The 19,685-nt window shown below is 46.0% G+C and overlaps 1 protein-coding gene across 2 annotated transcripts in view; it reads left to right on the top strand.

Annotated features, from left to right (window-relative positions):
* The window catches only part of MRPS23 (mitochondrial ribosomal protein S23), a 104,817-nt gene extending 89,013 nt beyond the window's left edge, over positions 1-15,804 (top strand). For both annotated transcript variants that reach the window (XM_069614644.1, XM_069614645.1), the window contains 2 exons: positions 6,495-6,618; positions 14,697-15,804. In XM_069614644.1, the coding sequence (XP_069470745.1) occupies positions 6,495-6,618; positions 14,697-14,849 (277 nt within the window). In that variant the 3' untranslated portion in view covers positions 14,850-15,804. The remainder of the gene's footprint in view (positions 1-6,494; positions 6,619-14,696) is intronic.
* The last annotated feature ends 3,881 nt before the right edge of the window (positions 15,805-19,685 follow it).

Here is a 19,685-nt window from a genome sequence, read left to right as displayed (position 1 = left end):
TGGATGGCGAAACACAAACTCTGTCTGAATGACGAAAAGACAGATATTCTCATCCTAGGCACCCAGCAAAGACTTAGCAAACTAGACCTTGCTTTCAACTCCTTCGTCATCGATGGCAACATCATCAAAGTTACTAAGGACACCAAAACCCTAGGCATTTATATAGACTCCACCGTCTCTCTCTCCAGGCAAACTAATGCAGATGCAGTTTTGTCTTCAGCGGCCTATGCATGCAAGCTTATTACAGCCTGCCGCCCGTTCTTAACCCCAGCCAATTCTATGTCAAGACCGGAGGCTCCCATTATGCTTCTCTTTCTTTATTATTAAATTATTAAAGGAAGCTCAGCAGCAAGAAATATTTCTTCAGAATGCTGAAAAATATATATGTAACAAGTAAACAAGACAGGAAAACACTCTAAATCTTGAGAGTTGGAAAAAAACACAAGAAACTCCATTTCCCAGCAGGACTGTGAAAAGTTCAACATGAGGTCACCAACATGTGACTTGAAACGTCCAATGACAAGGTAAGTCTCTGCATAAACAGTCCTGAAAATGATGCCACTTCCTCTTTCTTTGCTGCTCACAGCAAGAGATAAGTACATCATTTTCTAGATCTGTTTATCATATTTAGTATATATATGAAGTGATTATTTGTGATTGTTTCATGATTTGCGCAACGTTCGTCGCGCGCGATAATAAGAAGTAATTTCTCGACTTCGTTGCCGAGCGCACTTCGCGTGTGTCTGTGTTTTCTCTCCGACGCCGACCGCTTCCGGCCGGCGCCGGAGAGTACTTCACTTTCTCAGCCTTCGTTCGGCTGTCTATTTATGCTTATTTTTATTTTATTGCGGGCGTAACTCCCGCGGCTCTGTTCCGCTTCGCTTCCGAAGCGGCCTGTGTTCTCAGGACTCGGAGGCAACCGCGAAGTCTTCGAAATGACCGCGGTGCCTCGAGCGGCCACCACAGGGAGCGCCTGCCATCGCAGGTCCGCTCCTCAGTTTTCTGACGCTCGCGATCGCTTTCCGTTATTATTTCACAGCGGATTAGCGATCGCGAGTGCCGGGAGCTACCCTTAGCGAGCATTTCTTGATCTAACTCAAAAAAAAAAAAAAAAAAAAAAGAGGAATTTATAAGACAGCGGTTCGCTGCTTCAGGCCCTTCTGGTTAGGGCTTTCACAACTTTCCTCATCTTAATAAGTGGGCATTGAGAGAAGGCGGTCTGCCCACACACACTTATATTTAAAAAAAAAAAAAAAGGTAGGGTAAATAGAAAGGTGCTCATAATATGGCAGCACAATACTTCCCTCAGGAGGGCCAGGATTGGTCTGGTCAGGAGGAAGAAGTTTATGATATTGATGAAGTGGCTATGGCTTCCAGCCTAAAGAAGGTGCTGGGTTCCACCGTGGAGACCAGCATAAAAAAAGCGGTGACACAAATGCTTATGCCTATTCAGCTGCGCCTGGATGACATGGAGGAGCATTTGCAAGACAAATCCCTACCAAAGAAGAAGACCCAAAAAAGAAAGCACCTTTCAGAAGGGGGATGTACACCGGCTCGCCTGAGTAAGAACTCTACGACCCCCCCCGAGCCAGACAGAACCAGCCACTGCTGCCTTATCAGACGCCTTCTCCAGGCTTAAGAAAGCCTTCTTAGACAGGAAGGGGCTCCCTTCCACAGATGAACCCTCCTATCCGGAGGAAGAATTCAGGGATATTACATCTTACAGCCCAGAAGAATATCAACAGGGCCTGGATCAAGAGGAGCTCGACTTTCACAGTCAGTCTCCAGCTTCCTCTGAAGAAGATGCGCACTCAATTGGGTCGCGACCCTCTACCTCAGGGATTGTGGCAGCCCCCATCCCTAAGAAGTCTAGCACAGATTCCCTTTCCTCTAAAGGGATGTTTGTGCCGGAGGATCTGGTACACCCCAGATCTTCGCATTGGGAGTCATCTTCCAGGACAACAGATTATATCAAGAACAGGCTTCGTAAGCCATTGGACAAAGAGGTCCGAGCAAAGCTTAGGGCGGAATGTCCACGCCCCGAAATACCAGATAAAGGGGCCCTGACACCGGAGCTAGACTCCAGAATGATTACTTTCCTAGGAAAGAATATTAAAGATCCACGAAAAGGTATAGATCGTGCCTGGAGGTCGTGCCAAGACCGGGTGCTGGACATTACAGGCCCTCTAGCCAAGATAATGGATCTAGCCGAAGCGGCTTTTAGCACAGGAGAACCCATCGATCCTGTGATACTTTCAAGTTGGGCTCAAAGAGCCATTTGTCTGCTGGGCAATGCCAACTGTACCATTTCAGCGGAGCGCCGCAAAGGTATCTTGCACAAAATAGATGCTAAACTATGCGAATTAGCAGATACGGAATTTGGAGCAACTGCCCAAGGCCTACTTTTTGGAGACTCCTTCATGAAGGAAATGTCCAAATTCGTAGGCACCTTTACTGCGCTAGACAAAGCGCAAGCATCCATTAAAAGAGTGTTTTCTTCAAGAATTTTTGCCAGGGCCGGACGAGGCAGAGGTCGCTCTTCCGGCCGATATTCCTTCGACAGAAGACCTCAACAATCTAGAGAACAACACGCCTGGCAAGATCGCTCAGAGACCTTCTTCCCCTCGAGAGGGAGAGGCAGAGGTCGCGGCTGGAGGAGAGCCGCCCGGTACCCAGCTCAACAACAACAAACCACAGGTCAGTCTACCCTTCACAGCGCCTGCGCCCCATATGCCTATAGGGGGGAGGCTAGCTCATTTTGCGCATGCTTGGGATTGCTTATCCGGGGACGCATGGGTCAGAAATACAGTACGCGGCATGCGCCTAGAATTCTTCGCGCATCCTTTCCAAACAAATCGTCCTGCTCCCTTTCCAATGTCCAAGGAAGACCATGTCGCTTTGGACAAAGAAATTCGCAGCTTAGCAATGAAGCAAGCGATTCGCCCCTGCACGAGCCAAGGCGGGTTTTTCAGTCCTATATTTCTGGTACGCAGAAAAGAGAAAGTACGTCCAGTAATAAACCTGAAGGCCCTCAACGATTTTATCCTCTACCGCCATTTCAAAATGGAGGGTATTCACATGCTGAGAGATCTTCTGAGACCCAACGACTGGCTAACGTGCCTAGATCTGAAAGACGTGTACCTAGCGGTTCCCATACACCAGGACCACACGAGTTACCTCAGATTCTCTTGGAATCTTCACAACTGGGAGTTCACGAGCTTGCCTTTCGGCCTCTCTTCCGCTCCTGGGTTTTCTCCAAACTCCTCCGGCCGGTAGTGGCACATCTCAGAGAACAGGGTGTTCGCCTAATCATATACTTGGACGATATGATCTTCTTGGCTCAGTCTCAAGCTCTAGCGGAGCAACAGACCAATCTAGCCATAGACCTACTACACAGTCTCGGTTTCCTCATAAATTGGGAAAAATCAATCCTTCTCCCTTCCAGAAACTTAGAATTTCTAGGGTTCGTCGTAGACACCAAGTTAACTCAACTTCGCCTTCCCACAACCAAGATTCATTCTACCAAACGAGAGATCCGCAGGCTCCTTCAGAGGGAGGATTTCTCTCTTCGGGACTTAGCGAGAGTGATAGGACTTCTCTCCTCCTACATTTAAGCGATCTTTCCCGGACCTTTACATTACCGGGAATTACAGAGACTCAAGGGGCAACACCTAAGACGCAGTCTCTCCTACTCACAGCGGCTAACTCTGTCGCCGGAAGCAAGGACAGAGCTCAACTGGTGGCTTACTCACATGGAAGCCTGGAACGGCCGAGCAATATTCGGTTCCGCACCAGACCTCGTGATAGAGTCAGATGCCAGCCGTTCCGGCTGGGGAGCGAGATGCGGTTCAGTAGCCACAGGAGGAACGTGGTCTCCTTTGGAACTCGAGATGCACATAAACTGCCTAGAGCTCTTAGCGGGTTCCTTCGCAGTACGCTCATTCGCCAAAGACAGAGTGAGTTGTTGTATCTTATTAAAAATGGACAACATCTCGGCAGTGAGATACATCAATCATCTGGGAGGCACCAGATCTCGACCCCTAGCGGAATTAGCCAAAGATTTTTGGCATTTCTGTCTGCAACACCAGATTTCAGTCACAGCGGAATACCTACCAGGTCTCACGAATGTAGTAGCAGACTGGTACTCCCGGAACACGACCGATTACAGCGATTGGAGACTCGACAGAGAAGTCTTCCTCAGAATTCAACGAATTTGGGGTCCCATGTCCAAGGACCTGTTTGCCTCGCGCCTCAACGCTCAACTTCCAGTGTTCTTCAGCTGGAACCCCGATCCAGCAGCGACGGCGACAGATGCTTTCCTCCAACCCTGGTCAGAAGGGGTTCACTATGCCTTTCCCCCCTTCAACATGATTGCGAGGACCCTGGCGAAGGCACGTCAGGAGCAATCAGAATTGGTTCTGATAACACCGGTCTGGACCTCTCAGACCTGGTATCCAGTTCTTCTGGAACTTTCTTCGGATTTTCCAATCCTTATACCCCGATTTCCAGATCTCCTACTAGATCCGGCGGGCAGTCGCCACCCCCTACTCCTCCACGGCTCTCTGTCGTTAGCAGCCTGGAGGATTTCAGGGCAAGATGGAGAGTCCCAGGCATGTCCTTCAAAGCAGTTAGCCTCATCGAAGAGAGTTGGGGCCCCTGCCACTCTCAGAAGATATTCTAACTCTTGGAACGCCTGGAGAAACTGGTGCCAACAGAAAGGCTTACATCCAGTTTCGGCACCTGTAGAGGAGATCCTCAATTTCCTCGCATCTTTAGTGGAAAGAGGTTTAGCATATAGGTCAGTTAATGTGTACCGTTCTGCAATTTCAGCAGGCCACGACCCTATAGAAGGAGTTCCGGCAGGGGAACATCATCTAGTTTGCAGACTACTCAAGGGCATCAGACTTACGATACCTCCTCCGTCCCGCTACAACAAGCTTTGGGACGTTAACTTAGTGCTCAACCTGTTTCTTTCCTGGCCAGATAACAAGGAATTATCCCGCACTGCCCTGTCCGGCAAACTAGTTACGCTGCTCTGTCTCGTCTCCTGCAGGAGAGTTTCCGATGTTAAGGCCCTAGACATAGCAGGCAGAACCTTCTCTCCAGATGGCATTGTATTCCACATACATAGAAGGACCAAATGCAACTCTAGAGTGATCTCTTATCCTGCCTTCACGGATCAACCCAAGCTCTGCTTAGTCAGATGTCTAAAGGCTTACGAGGAGGTTACGGCACCTCTCAGGAACTCACCAGACGGGCAACTGTTGATAGCCTTACGTAAACCACATAAAGCAGTTTCCTCCCCAACTTTAGCGCGCTGGGTGCGGTGGACCCTAACCCAGGCAGGGATTGATACCTTGCATTTTAGAGCGCACTCCGTCAGAGGAGCCATGGCCTCCAAAGCTTTTCAAGTTGGGATTCGCCTGGATGACATCATGAGAATGGCAGACTGGGCAAGTGAATCGGTATTCAAGGAATTTTATCTGAAACCAGTAGAACAGCCGGCGGCCATTGTGGTAGGTAAGCTTTAAACTAGCATAATGGGAGCCTCCGGTCTTGACATAGAATAAAGATTTTCCATAATGTCTTACTAGAAAGTCTTAATTCTATTAAAGACACAGAGGCGAACATTATCCCACCCGGCGAGAAATTGAAATATGTTTACGGATTATTATATATAATATATGGCAAATGATGGTTTATTTTAAACAGTACTGTCGATTGAGTAACAATGTATTTCTCTCCCACCCCTATACGGGAACTAGGGTTGTAATATATATGAACTGACTGTGTTTCGTTCTATCTTCCTGACGGGGTCAGCAGACAAATCAGCCTAATACAGGACACCAGTATTACGCCACATGATGACCTTAGCTTAGGGCCCTCTTGGACACGTTTGCAGCTTCGAAAGAGGAAGTGGCATCATTTTCAGGACTGTTTATGCAGAGACTTACCTTGTCATTGGACGTTTCAAGTCACATGTTGGTGACCTCATGTTGAACTTTTCACAGTCCTCCTGGGAAATGGAGTTTCTTGTGTTTTTTTCCAACTCTCAAGATTTAGAGTGTTTTCCTGTCTTGTTTACTTGTTACATATATATTTTTCAGCATTCTGAAGAAATATTTCTTGCTGCTGAGCTTCCTTTAATAATTTAATAATAAAGAAAGAGAAGCATAATGTTCGCCTCCGTGTCTTTAATAGAATTAAGACTTTCTAGTAAGACATTATGGAAAATCTTTATTGTACTACATTAGCCAGAACCCTGGTAATGTCGACACTTGACTATTGTAACGCGCTCTATCTTGGTACCAACCAGGGGAACCTTAATAAGTTACAGATTATACAGAACAATGTGAATGTGTATTTTTCCATTTGCTTTATGGACTTTTTTGAGGAAGGTATTACTGATGCAGATATATGCTTGTTTTCAAGTAGGTGCATATATGTAATGCATATTTAATGCTATAAAATATGGTTTTAACTTTTGATTTTAGGTTTGTAGAAAAGTATAACGAGCTACAACAAGCAGGAGAAACGGATGAAGAAAAATTGTTTGAAAATACCGGGAAGGCACTTTTGGCCGAAGGAATAATTTTAAGAAGGAAAGGAGCGCCTCCAGTGAGTATTGTTTGTGTCCTGTATGCCGTGTGATGTGTAGCTAATGTTTTAAGGCTAACGTTGACACCCGCAGTCGGTGTGGGTATAGATTTCTCAAATTGCTGGGCACGCGGTTAAAGGTTTCTTTCTCTGCGTGTGCATATTGTGAGTCTGCTCAGTATAGACTTGCTTTCCTAACCTGCCCAGGTATTTTTATAGCGATAGTGAGGTTTTCTTCATCCTGGTATCTTTAGGAAATCTGTGCTTCGGATGTGCACATCTGAGCATACACAGACCCTTGTTGTATCGCGATGTTCATTACAACATGTTGGAGTATATAACTTGTATACACGGTGTCTCTGGTACTATCATGTCTCTCTTTCTTTCTTGTCCTCTTTCTTCTTGTGCGTCGCTATCCTGCCATCTCGTTTACATGCTGGCTGTTTCCCTTATCTGCATTCTGAGTTCTGATGTAACATGTAGGGTGGGTGGAATGCTCCAGCCCTGGTTTCCACATGGGACCGCAGAGTCTAATCTAGGCAGCAGGGTTATCCTGGGGCTGAGTGCAGTTGCTTAATATGATTTACTTCAATTAAATAGGCTTGGTGCATCGATCGATCCTTCTCCTGTTGCCACCAAAGCTCCTACTGTTTTTATTTAGGAAGATCGCTGCATCTGTGCAATATCATATCATACCTCCAAGATAACGGTGATGCGGACCCTTTTATTGTTCAAAAGCATGCTGCAATAACAGTGCCCGCTGCTATGGTGTGGGAAAGCCGAAGGTGTCTCCCTAGCTATTCCCTGGGGATCTGTCATCCAGGTGGCAAGGACACAGCCATCGCTATTGGATCCAGTTCCTGGGGGTGGACCAGTGAGGGGAGGATCACCTGGATGAGGTGGGTGGTCCTTGGGGAGTGGAAATGGGACACTGACAGGTGAGACGCGGTATCCACCCTTCTTTCAACACCTTCCCCCCTCCTACCACGTAGGATATTCCAAAACGCTGCCCCCCCTTTTTCCGACACGTTTACTTTCGCACACCAAAAGAAAAAGACTAACACCCGAGCCGTTTACCTAACATATCCCAATACTAGGGTCCGGTATGGTCAGGCAATCGACCAGGATCACGCACACCTGACAGCCCTTTCCCTTCCCCACAGGGATAAAACGTAGAGCCCTGAAGCACACCTGCGAGCAAGGCAGACCGCATGATGAGACAGCTGTCCAGGCGTGGCAGTTCAAGAGGAGGAAAAAAGTGGTGAATATCGAGAGGCTGATGAGGAGAGACACAACCTTGCCCTTTTTGACCCAGACCTGCGAAGCCTCCACAGAAGGAATCATAACATTGCGGACAATAGCTCAAGTGTGTTGCTCCTATGCTGATGAGCAGGACCGAGGGAGGTGCCTGCTATCGTGGTCTGGCCTTGACACCAGATATGCTGAAAATCCAAGCGGTTCATCACAGCCGGTGAATCGAGGGGAGATCCAATGAAAGCCGCAAAGTAGCAACTTAAGGGAAGTTCAAAGAACTGTTAAGAATAAAGGGGAGACCAGCTGCAGAGGGATCCTGCACCATGTGGATGCTTACTCGAGAGACTCTGGTCAAACCTGTGTTTGTTGAAACTGCTAATACCAGAAGGCCTTGGGAAGGCCTCAAAGGAACGGTCAAAGGGGTCATTGTGATGCTGGAAATGCATCGGAGGGACACGGCCTCCGTATCCTTGTCCTTTTATTGTTTTAAATCATGTGTTCTGTCGTGTTTTCCGTGCAGGAGTTCATGTGGGACTCATGGCGGTGCAGCGCTCTTTTGGTTTGGTGTACAGACCCATGGAATACCTTTATGGCACCCATGGGTGGGGGTACAACCCTGTGCCCCTATTGTGTGTTTTTGGGCAGCTATGTGTGGCCCACAGAGCAGGGTATGGGCTGGTGGCAGCTCCATGCTGAATATGACAGGTGCTCCGGGTATCCTCCATTTTGGGATACCCGGGCCCGGTCATTGGAATCAGTAGATTCCTGATGGAAATGAGATGGCCCCTGTGGCCTCTTGCCTTCCATCGCCTGTTACCTTGGTTTTCCCGAAGTCCCAGGAAGCCCCTACTCTGTCCCTTCCCCCTGACTAGCTGTTGGGTGGAAGTTCCATATATGCTAGTGTGGGGAAGTGGCGACCAGACTGGCTGGAGCCTTCACAACGACCGTATGTTGTGGGTACGCCTGTGGGTGAGACCTGGGTGAATGGAGTGTGACGAATACGCGTTCTGTGTTGTGGATGTCTAGTATCTGGTGTTTGACACAATGACTGAGACAGCCCTGCCCGAAACTGGTATGAATGCAGTGTGTAGTGTTGAATGGCATGGTACTTGTCTGAATCCACATTCTTTGTTGTGAGTGTCTGGATGGAGAAGAATGGCCTGAATGCACTGTGCGCCTGATTGGCTAACTGAGTGCCTGAATGCACTTCTGAGTGATTGGTTGCCTAAGTGTGACCCAGCAGAATGAATGCGAGATCGACAGTATATCTGGGGGCCTCTCACTGCTAGAAATCGTTCAGAAGCTGGGGTTGAAACTGACATTGAAACTGAAGCTTAACCTTGATGCCCTGCTGGAAGAGAAGTAGTGCTGCTGCTCCACTTTGTCGATCTGAAAGCTGCTGTCTTTAAGGACTGACACAGGGAGGACCTAGTTAGGCGCCCTCTTCCCGAGCTACCAGGGACCATCGTGCACTGCTAACCTTCGCCGAATCGCCCTAGAAGTCCGCCTACGAAAGTCTGTCAGCCGGAGGCAGGGACTGCCGACGAGAAACAAAGAGAAGCATCGGACAGCCGTCCACCGTCGTCGACCTGGATTCGCATGTTTGCTATAACCGCTGGAGGCCCGTCGAAGTTAGTTGCCCAGAAGCGGGGACAGCTTGATGCTGTGCCATCTACGACTGGAGCTGCAACGCTCCATTGATTAAGACATTTGATTCCCGGACGCGCTCGTCCGCACCGCCGACTCCCTTATCCCACCGGAGAAGGCCAGGCCATCGACGCACCGAGGAGCATTCGCCGGTGGGTTACCCGCCACCCAAAGACCGTAGAAATGCCGGACGACTTCATGCCCTTGCTGGGCCACAGTAATTCACAAACTCTTTGCGGGCCTGAACTATCGACGGTGAGGTGCCCTGCACGCCTCATCCATGCAGGACGTCGTCGACGAGCACCATCAGGACCGAAGCGGCTGCCTCGTCAAGTTCACCTTCTTCGATGCCCATCGACGATCCATGGCTCCATCCTTTAAAGGGAGTCACTCAAGAAGGATCCATCGATGTCTCTTCGAGGAACACTGCTATTCCAGGTACATTGGGGATGGTAGAAACACTTTAGAAGGAAATAAGACTCATTGAACAATATATCGACTGGGCTTGTAGTATATCTTTATTTTACAGTTTGGCCAGGTTGGGGGGGGGGATCTCCACACAGAACTGTGTCTAGTGGTAGGGGCCAGTATTCTGCCAATTGTTCTAGCCAACTGCTTTACTCCTATGTCTGTTGTTGGTTACCTTTATTAATTGATTTGTGTGACATTTGACCAGAGTAAAGTTGATGCACTTTAATGAAATCTGATAATATTTGTGGTACCACTTAGAAATGTATATATTTGCCATTGTAGATTAACTGAGCACAAAGTGAGTTATTGCGATTGTGTATATAACCTTGAACCTTACTTATATAAAGACTGTTTTCACTAATACAGTTTGCCGACATTCCTTTGTGGGTGCTTGGGGACTACACTGTACTTAAGAACCAGCCTGCATCACCTCCTGAGAAGCTAGGCCTTGATCGCTCGACTAAGTTACCAATAATAGAGAATCTTGGCTGGGGTCCTCTGTGCCTCTCCTCTGCCATACAGAGAGCAGGAGTACAGAGACCTCCCTCCAGTCTTTACAGTCATACAGGGGTCTTGCAAATTCCTCTGTACAGTCGAAAGTCTTTGACCGACAGATGATTGATAAAAGCACAATTGATAACATTGGCAACAGTGAACCCGGCAACGGGATGCTGACAAAAGGGACGAAACCTGAAGTCACTATGAACAGTGTGGTGACGAGAGTGAACCTGATCAAGGGATGTCCACAGTGAACTGTTTAGCAAATGTTGGCAAGAGTGAACCCGGCAGAGGGATGCTGACTGAAGGGGGTGAATCCTGAAGAATTGTTTAAAAAGACTTTTTTTTTTTAGTTCTTAAACAAGGATGCAATTTTGCAGCGTTTCTGTTTAACATCTATTTATGTGACTTGGAGAGTAATACGTTTCCTGCTTGGTTGTGTGCGTTAAGGCTTCATTGGTTAGCCTTCGCAGACGACCTAATCTTATTTGATCTTACTCCTGCTGGTCTAAATACAAAGTTGCAGATTTTTTCCAAATTTGCTTACAAACATAACTTAACACCCAATCTAGCTAAGACAAACATGATTTGGGATGCTAGGAGAAAGCTCAGAAAGTTTGAGTGGAAAATAGATGGAGCAACAATTGCGAAAGTATTGGGAATCACATATTTGGGTTACCATCTTAGTACTATGTCATCTATTAAAGCCTGGAATGAATACCTAAATAATAAGGTGAGACCTCTTGCTAGTCAGTTTTAAAATAATATTTGCTAAATATGGCAAATTTTCTGCTGTTCCATTGCAAGAAATTATGACATTAAAAGTGGAGCTGGTTATTTTATATGCTTTGGATATTTGCACTATCGATTTAAAATTACATCTTGACATATTACAAGGTCGACTACTAAAATCAGCTCTTACACTGCCCTTTCCATACCTAATTGCATTATACGCCACAAATTAGGTGTTATTTCCCTGTCATGTTGAAAAGATTGGAGAGATCTTTTGAATTATGTTAGGATTTTGTGTCCTGTGGAGAATTCGATTTATTGTGACCTTAACGATATGACAAAGGGATGTAGCTCAAGCTCATTTATAGCTTATAAATCAAGAATGTGTGCGTTACTGAAAGATCTTGGCGTTGAACACTGGGACCTGATAATAAGTCTGGGATTTGTGAAAAAGAAACTTTTTGATAGAGATTGGATTATTACTATTACTGAATTATCCAAATATAGTACTTATTGTGAATACGCCAAATATCCTAGAAAACGAGATGGTTGTTTTTCATACCTGGCAATTTTTCCATGTAATATTGCTTGTCGTTATTACATGCGATTTAAATGAAATCAAATGAAAACATTGGAACGGACTAGATTCTGGGGTTCCAATAAGGATAATTATCCTTCAAGATCATGTAGGTTCCCTAAATGTGAAGAAGTTAACGAGACATTAAAACATCTTATTTTAGAATGTACTTATTTTAGAGAAGCACGGTCTAAGTTTTTTAATGAAATTTGTTAATATTGGTTTCGACGACTGTATGGACTCAATATGGAATAGACTAATGCTGGGACAATGCAATGTACTGATTTTTACACTAGTAGCATTTCTAAAAATGATTGAACAAGAAATTGAGCTTCTTCATAACCCTGATTGTCTATGCTAAGAAATTGTAATCATGATTTTGATCTTTAAAGCTTGTATGGGGACTTATTTGTAATATTGTAACCTTGAGAATAACCTCGAATGTTGATTATGGATGTTGTTTTTTAATTGTTTGTAAATAATATAAGGTTTTACTCTGGATCTATATGATGCTTTCTTCCTTATGTTTTGCACATCTTTGCTGTATTTCCACATTTGCAGTTTGATACTCTTAAGTATGGTTGCTGTATTTGTGAACTTGCAGTTTTGCTCTTTAGGTAACTTCGTATTTATGCTGTTGCCCATTTGCTGCTTAGCACATACCATTGTATATGTATACGTTTTATGTTTGGTTTATTAGTGAATCTTGTGTTTTTATCAATGTATGTATTTGTGATGAGAATTAATTATTATATGTTTGAGGAAGTATATATAAAAGCAATAATGTGATATGTATTGTGTAAAGGTTGTTTATACCAAAAACAAATAAAAAAAAAAAGACATTAAGATTTTTGAACCAAGCAAAAGGCACAGTGAACCCGAAAGCAGGAGGCTGAAAATTGAGAGGGCTCTGCGCTGGAAGACGGTGTCCCAGGGGTGTCCCATTATCACCCTAACTACTGCATAAAAGGAACTTTTTGGTTTATGATGTTCTGATCCTCGAAGGCAAGAGTCTTTTTGCAGGAAAAGAGAATTGGCCATCAAGGTTCTTGAAGGTTGAGAGCGGAACTGTCGTCTCGTGCTGGGGAAGCCCGAGTAGTGTGCTGTGCTCAGAGCTTCCACCTTATTCCGTGCTCAAAATGTGGGGAAGGGAGACCCCAACTACGGTATCCTGACCCATTATTTGTGAACACTTTTTCTTTCTTATGAATCCTATCCCACACTCTTTTTGTAATTCTCGTAAGGATTGGCAATAGGTTTTTCTTAGTATAGGCCCTTTTATTTGACACAACGCCACTAGGACTGCCTTATTTTTATTTGATGGTCATAGCTTGCTCCCATCTTAGATTTAGATTAGGCATTTATCTCACCCACATTTGCAGTTTAAGAAACCCCCTTGAACTGTGATCACTTGTGGTTGTCTTTACTGTTGCCACCATGAGTTCCTTACAATGGGCAGCATGCTATCCTTGGCTTTATCTAAATCTGGGGTAGAGGGGGTAGGGGGCACCAGAAAGATTAATGGGGTTTCAGTATATAAACAATCTCTCAATCTTAACAATGTGAGTGCTCGCATTTAAAAAAGGAAATTGCCCATGGATTTCTGAGAGTTGGAGGGTGGCATAAGCTTTACTCCCTCAACCCTAATTAGGATGTATGTATATGCCTTTGGCAAAATTAGACCACATTTTAGGGCCAATGTATGCTTCCAAGATACTGTAAGTGCTTTTGGAGTTGCACTGCTCTGTGATTTGTCAGAGGCATTCCATTTAAATTGATGGGCGCAGTTCTGTCCAGTGAAAGATCAGTATTTTCCCAATTAATCCCCACCAATAATGGTTACCAGGAACACACAATGGGCCTCATTACGAGCCAGTAGGTCCGGAAATAGCGGTGGCGGTAAACCCGCCGCCACCGTTGTTTCCGGACTGACTGATCTCGAGTCCTGCAGGCGGACGTGGAAACACTGGCACCATCACGTGATGGTGCCGGTGTTTCCATGTTCCCCATTCCCATTGAGTCCTATGGGGCTATGTGGGAATGGGGATTTACCGAATTCCGCCTCCGGAATTCCTGGGACACCGGGGTAGTAATGCCCTGGTAATTCCGGGAATCACGGAGGCGGAATGGTAATACGAGTCTGGCGGTAACCGAGCCGGAAAAACCAGCAGGTTACCGCCGAACTCGTAATGAGGCCCAATGTGTATTTTATTGCAATGTATGCAACAGTCACCAGTTCTTTGTTTTGCTGTTTTAGTTTTGCCATTTGGTAGCACCAACAATTTCAGATGTTAATATGAACCAACTAATAATGCTAATCATTGTATTAGGTCATGAGGGTGAAAAGCTAAATCTGCTCTGCCAGATTCCAAAACTGCGATCCAAAGGCTACACTTGGATCTGAGCAGCAACCGCTTAACTCGCCGAGCATTCTTACGAACTCTTAGAGAGGATTGCCATTCAGACTTTATTTCCCCAAAACGCCCTCTTGCATGCTGGCAGAGATACACATCTGATTCACAAGCACTGTGACAAAGTCCTGTGCTTTACTCTGGGGACATCTAGCGGGGTGGCCAAACGGGCTGGGCAGCTCCCCGAGCCAGAGAATAATGGCTTTGGGGGCAGTATGGGGAGGATCTCCATGCCACCCTTCCTGTGCCCCCATCATTAGGCAGAGGACCGTCACAGGACGCTGCATGCCCTTTAAGGGCATGGCAAAGGGAACTAATTTCACTCCAAAATACCTCTTGGAAATGTATAGTAGAGGCTGAATAACTCATGACAGTGTTCTATGAATTGTGATTTTATTTTTAGTGGGCCTTTAATCTGGCACCATGGCTAGTAGTGTACATTTCATCAGCAGATAATCAACAGGTGTACTCTAAGCTTACAGGGTCTTTTCTTTCTTGTTAAACTTTAGGTGCGACAGCAGTGGTCTGCGGAGATGGGAAACGATCATCCGTCATTTAAAATCAACCTGAAAGATATCTTTGAGGAGACGCAAGCCCAGCAGCATCCACTTGCATCAGCAGAGAAGGACCCAAAAGATCCAAAAGATCCATCGCTCCAGTGACCGTGCTGGCCTTTTCAGCCCCTGTGGACCAAACATCTGTTTTTTACGAACAGGTTACTGGCCCATCACGCTTATGTACTGGGTTTCTGGTTCCTCAGTGAACCTGTAGTGTGTACTCCGGGCCAAAACGCATATTCAAAAACAGGCATGGGGCAGTTGACTGAAGTTTTGCTCGCGTTTCCCCCAACCGTGCAGCCGCTTGATCACCTTTCTATGTACGCCGGAGCAGGAACATGATTACCTAGTCCCTGCAGTCTGTCCTGCAAGCCTTGACATGCGAAACCTGGAGGTCTATCCTTTTTAGCAGACTGCAGGGCAAATGTAAGTGGACATTGTTGTGAAAATGTACGTGCCTCACCAAATATTGGTCATCTCAAAGTTTCAAACGCAGTGCTTGCTTGGAAAATAGCAGGCTGTAACAGCATATAACCGACCGAGAGCTAGCACTGCAAAACACGAGTCTCTGAAAGTTCTAATTTCACCTGCAACCATTTATGGGGATGGTTTTGTACATGTGTGACGTGCCTGGAACAAAACATTTGTCACAGTGAAAAGCTGCACTAAACCAATATGTGTTGGTAAAAGTTCAGAGTGGCGACTGATCTCTAAAACTCTGCAAGAGCTCAAAAAGACGATTGTGTCAGATGGTGGTTTAGACTTTGTGTTTGCAATTGCTGATAAATCAAAGGAACAGCAGTCGAAGGACTAGCAAGCTAGTATACCTCGGTGAGTTTTTGCAGTTACTGAGTATGTGGCCTGGAGGTCGAAACGTTGAAATCTGGCGTGTTCTCCATTGGCTTTTTGCGGACTGTGAAAATGCTTAAAACCTATTACCCGACCCAAGGTACAACTCACTTGGTTAAGGTGTTCTACATAAGTGTACAGTTCAATCTCTCTACATGAAATCTGACATGGCACCATTGCAAGTTATAATAAAGGTTCCTTAAATGCTTTACACCTGGTCCCTTGGGTTTGGTCTTTGGAAAGATGGGAGGCTTTGGGGATGTTAGACTTACAGGTGTATTTCTTGCTGCCCCATCCTTTGCGAAACAGTAAGTCTGATGCCATCATATTCTGAGGAGTATGGTAATTTATGGGACTCGTCTGATGCTGGCAGGGTCTGCAGACACTGGTAATGCATGGTCAAGGGCCTAATGATTCAGGTTTTCCTTTCCATTGATGCTTCAGGAGCACCACGAGAGAGCAATCTTCTGTAATCGGATGGTTCTGGGGGGATTGTAGGGGGAAAAGGATGAATAAATAATGGTTAACTACCACCCTGTTCAAGAATAAGATGTACCAGCTATTTTCTTTTTGTTGCCTTTAGTTTCCACAAAGTAGAAGGAGACAATAGAGAGTGTGACCTCATGAGCATGGGTGTGAAAAGATTGTGCAATAGGAGATTCTGCTCCTTGGCCATTAATCCATAAGAGATCGTTGAATGCACACATTAGGGCGAGGGGCTTTAATTTCTCCGTTGCATGCTCTAATAACGTGTAACTTCTTGGTGGGCTATATCATTCCATGCCGGCCAGCACATTTCTAAGGGGGGTGTGGTCTTCACTTTAGTCTATTCCTTTCATGCCTGCTTACATCCTCCTGCCTGTCCCATACCAGGGCTGCCTCTTTTGCCTGTCCACAAGTTAAGCACGAGTTTCAACAAACGATACCAATTCATCTTTTGTAGTGTTAGGTAGGAACGCTTATATTCAAGAAGGGAAAGCTTGCTATGAAAATCTCCCTACTCTGCCTCAGAACAAGGTGTGCGGTGAACGTGTACATTCATTTTGACCTTGTGTTTTTAGTGACCAGGCACTCAAAATTCCAGCAACTAACCGTTTTTTGGAAGAAACTCCCATAGGAAGGGAATACACCGGCAAAGGTCATGCCTTCATTACAAATTAAGGAAAATGGGATGGCATGTAGACACTAGAATTAATGAGAGGGGAAAAATAACCAGTTTCCAGATAACCGTCCCAATAGTGAGACCTCATGCAGTCTCAAGTCTTCTAAGTTTGCCGGGGCACGAGACGGACTGTAATCATCAAATACGGTATCCAGTTATAATATCGAAAAAAAAAGTCAAATGCAAAAATGTCGAAAAAAATAATGTTGAAAAAAAATTCGAATGTGTTCTTTTTTTTAAAAAAAATGTATGTTGTTTTTGGGTTTAGCTAGTAAAAATAAACGAGGGTTGCGGGAAACCCCCCATTAAAAATGTTTTTTTTTAAAAAACATTTGAATTCTTTTTTTTTCTACATTATTTTTTTCGACATTCTTGCAGTCAACATTTTCACTATAAACCATCAAATACATCAAGTAAGTCTCTTTATCATCGCATGTCCAAAGTATAATTAAACAATGTTTGTATATAGTTTTGTTAACTGGATGGTGAATTGTTTAAGTGGCTGACTACATATTGATAAGTAAATATGCTACATTGGAAGACTATGTACAGTGACAGATTTATGATTTTGGGTTGTTTTACTGTAATTAAAAAAACAACAACCGAAAAGACTGTAGCGGTTTTGGCCGAAAATATGTTTTTTTACAATACAGTAAAACAACGCAAAACCAATAGTTTAGCTGCTCCCAAGCAACCACCCACCTCCCTTACTCACCTTACGGTAGTCCACTTCGCTGTGCGCTACCGACTTTGTGTCCCTGCGACGCTTGTTACCACTCACTTCTGTGATCGGGAACAGGTACCGCAGGGTCCTTTTTTCTTATTTTTTCTTTATGCAAACAGCTGCAGGGGCCACCCGCACAACCCCTGCTGACATTATAGTGAATAAGGGTGCGGTGGATACTCCCGCAGCCCCCGCTACCCTTGTTCACTATAATGCCACCGAATGGGGGATTTGGTCAAACTTTTCAGCCATACACATTTTTTGTATGGCCGAAATTTGACCAAATCTCCCATTTGGTCTTTCATATTCTGTCTTTTTGGGTATTACCCACATTTATTTATTTATTGTGCATTGGTAAGGCGCTTTTACATCAAGTAAATTATGTTTCAAAGCACCCACAGGGCAACAGGGAAGGAACATTGGAATGAAATGCAAATATAACAATGAAAGATAGAGACGGTCCTACTAGGCCTTGTGAGCATTCAGAACATGCAACTACAGAGAGAGAGAGATGTAAGTTATATGTAGCCGGGATGGCATTATTTGAAAAGATTGTATGAAGGGTGGCATGGTTTTACAAGCTTTGAAAAATGGCGTCACACGATGTGATAAGTAGGACGCACGACGCCCGTAGCCTCTGTTCCGTTTTTCCGCGAACGTGTTCGCATCGTGAATCTCGGTACGCCTCGACTCTTTGGAGTTTGTTGTATTCTTCTTGGTTCTTTGAACCTGTTCGGTTTTTGTGAAAACCTGTTTGTGACGATGTCTACTTCGTCTTCAACCCCGCGTCGGGGCTTCAAGAAATGCAGGGACTGTGGGTCCAAGATGTCGGTAACGGACTCGCACAATGCCTGCCTCTGGTGCCTCGGGGAGGCCCACGACACGGACAACTGTGTCGACTGCCAGTCGCTCATGGCCAAGGCCTTGCGGGAGCGCAAGAAGAAGTTGTCAGTAAGTAGGGTGTCTAAGCCCAGGAAGTCGAGGTCTGCGGGGCTTTCGACGGATGATTCTAGAGGCAACTCTCCACGTCATCGTCGGAGGTCCGGTGGGTCTCCTTCCAGGAGTCAGTCTCTCCACTCCTCTCCCTCTTCGAGGCATTCCCGGAAGCGCCGGCATCGGTCCCTTCCCCGTCCTCTTCTGAGGACTCCGCCCGTCGGCGGGTCGCTTATCCCACCATGCAAGCGACACCGGAGGAATGGGCTTCCTTCGGGAAGAAGATGTTGGCGATTCTTGAATCGCAGGGCACTGGTCCGTCTGCGCCTCCTAGTGGGGTCAGTCGTGATCGGTCGAGAGACACCGCTTGCACGCCTTCGGGCTCGAGTGTTCGGCACGGTTCGCGGGAGAGGTCCCGCTTGTGTCAGCCGGTCCATGGCGGCGAGCACCGTAATATGCAGGTTTGCGTGGTTGCGGAAGTCGGGGTTCGCTCCTGATGTGTAGTCCCGGCTCCTCAACATGCCCTTTGACAGTGAACATCTTTTTGGCAGCAAGGCTGACGAGGGCCTTGAGAGGTTGCAGACCTCCAAAGCTGCAGCGAAGTCGTTGGGCGCTGCAGTTCGACAACCTCTGCCTTTTCGTCCTAGGGGACAACAATGGAGGGGAGGTTCCTTTTGCTATTACTCGTCCTTCAATAAAGCGATAAAGCGAGAGGAGCTGTCAGTCAAAGAGGCCACCGTAAGAGTGCCAGAGGTGGAAAACAGGGTACTTGAGGTGCCAAGGCCGCTCGGGCAGTTGCCTCTTTGCCCTCAGGCGACGCCGCAGCCGCTACCACTCAGTCATGAGGCCAGGTCCCATGGTTCGCCGGTTGGTGGAAGGATGGCGCAGCATCTTGTAGAGTGGCGTGCCATTTCTTCAGATGTGTGGGTTCTGGAGATCATAACCCACGACTACTGTCGTCCATTTCGGCAGAGGCCACACGACAATCCACCAGGGAGCCTCTCTTTGAAGAGTCCGGATCTGCTCCTTGCGCAGGAAATTCAAGCCCTGCTGGAGAAAGGCGCCATAGAACTGGTGCCTGTAGCGGAGAGGAACAAGGGATGGTATTCCCCTTATTTTTTGATTTCGAAGAAAGACGGGGGATTGAGACCCATCATGGACTTGCGCGGTTTGAACAAACTCCTCAGGGAAGGACAAGTTCAAGATGGTTACTCTCTCTCAAGTCCTCCAGGCCCTTCAACTTCAGGACTGGTTGGTGTCTCTCCACCTCAAG

Source organism: Ambystoma mexicanum, chromosome 9 (assembly GCF_040938575.1).
Source record: "Ambystoma mexicanum isolate Mex_15411 chromosome 9, UKY_AmexF1_1, whole genome shotgun sequence".
NCBI lineage: Eukaryota > Metazoa > Chordata > Amphibia > Caudata > Ambystomatidae > Ambystoma > Ambystoma mexicanum.
This window is presented reverse-complemented; position numbering and strand designations above follow the sequence as displayed.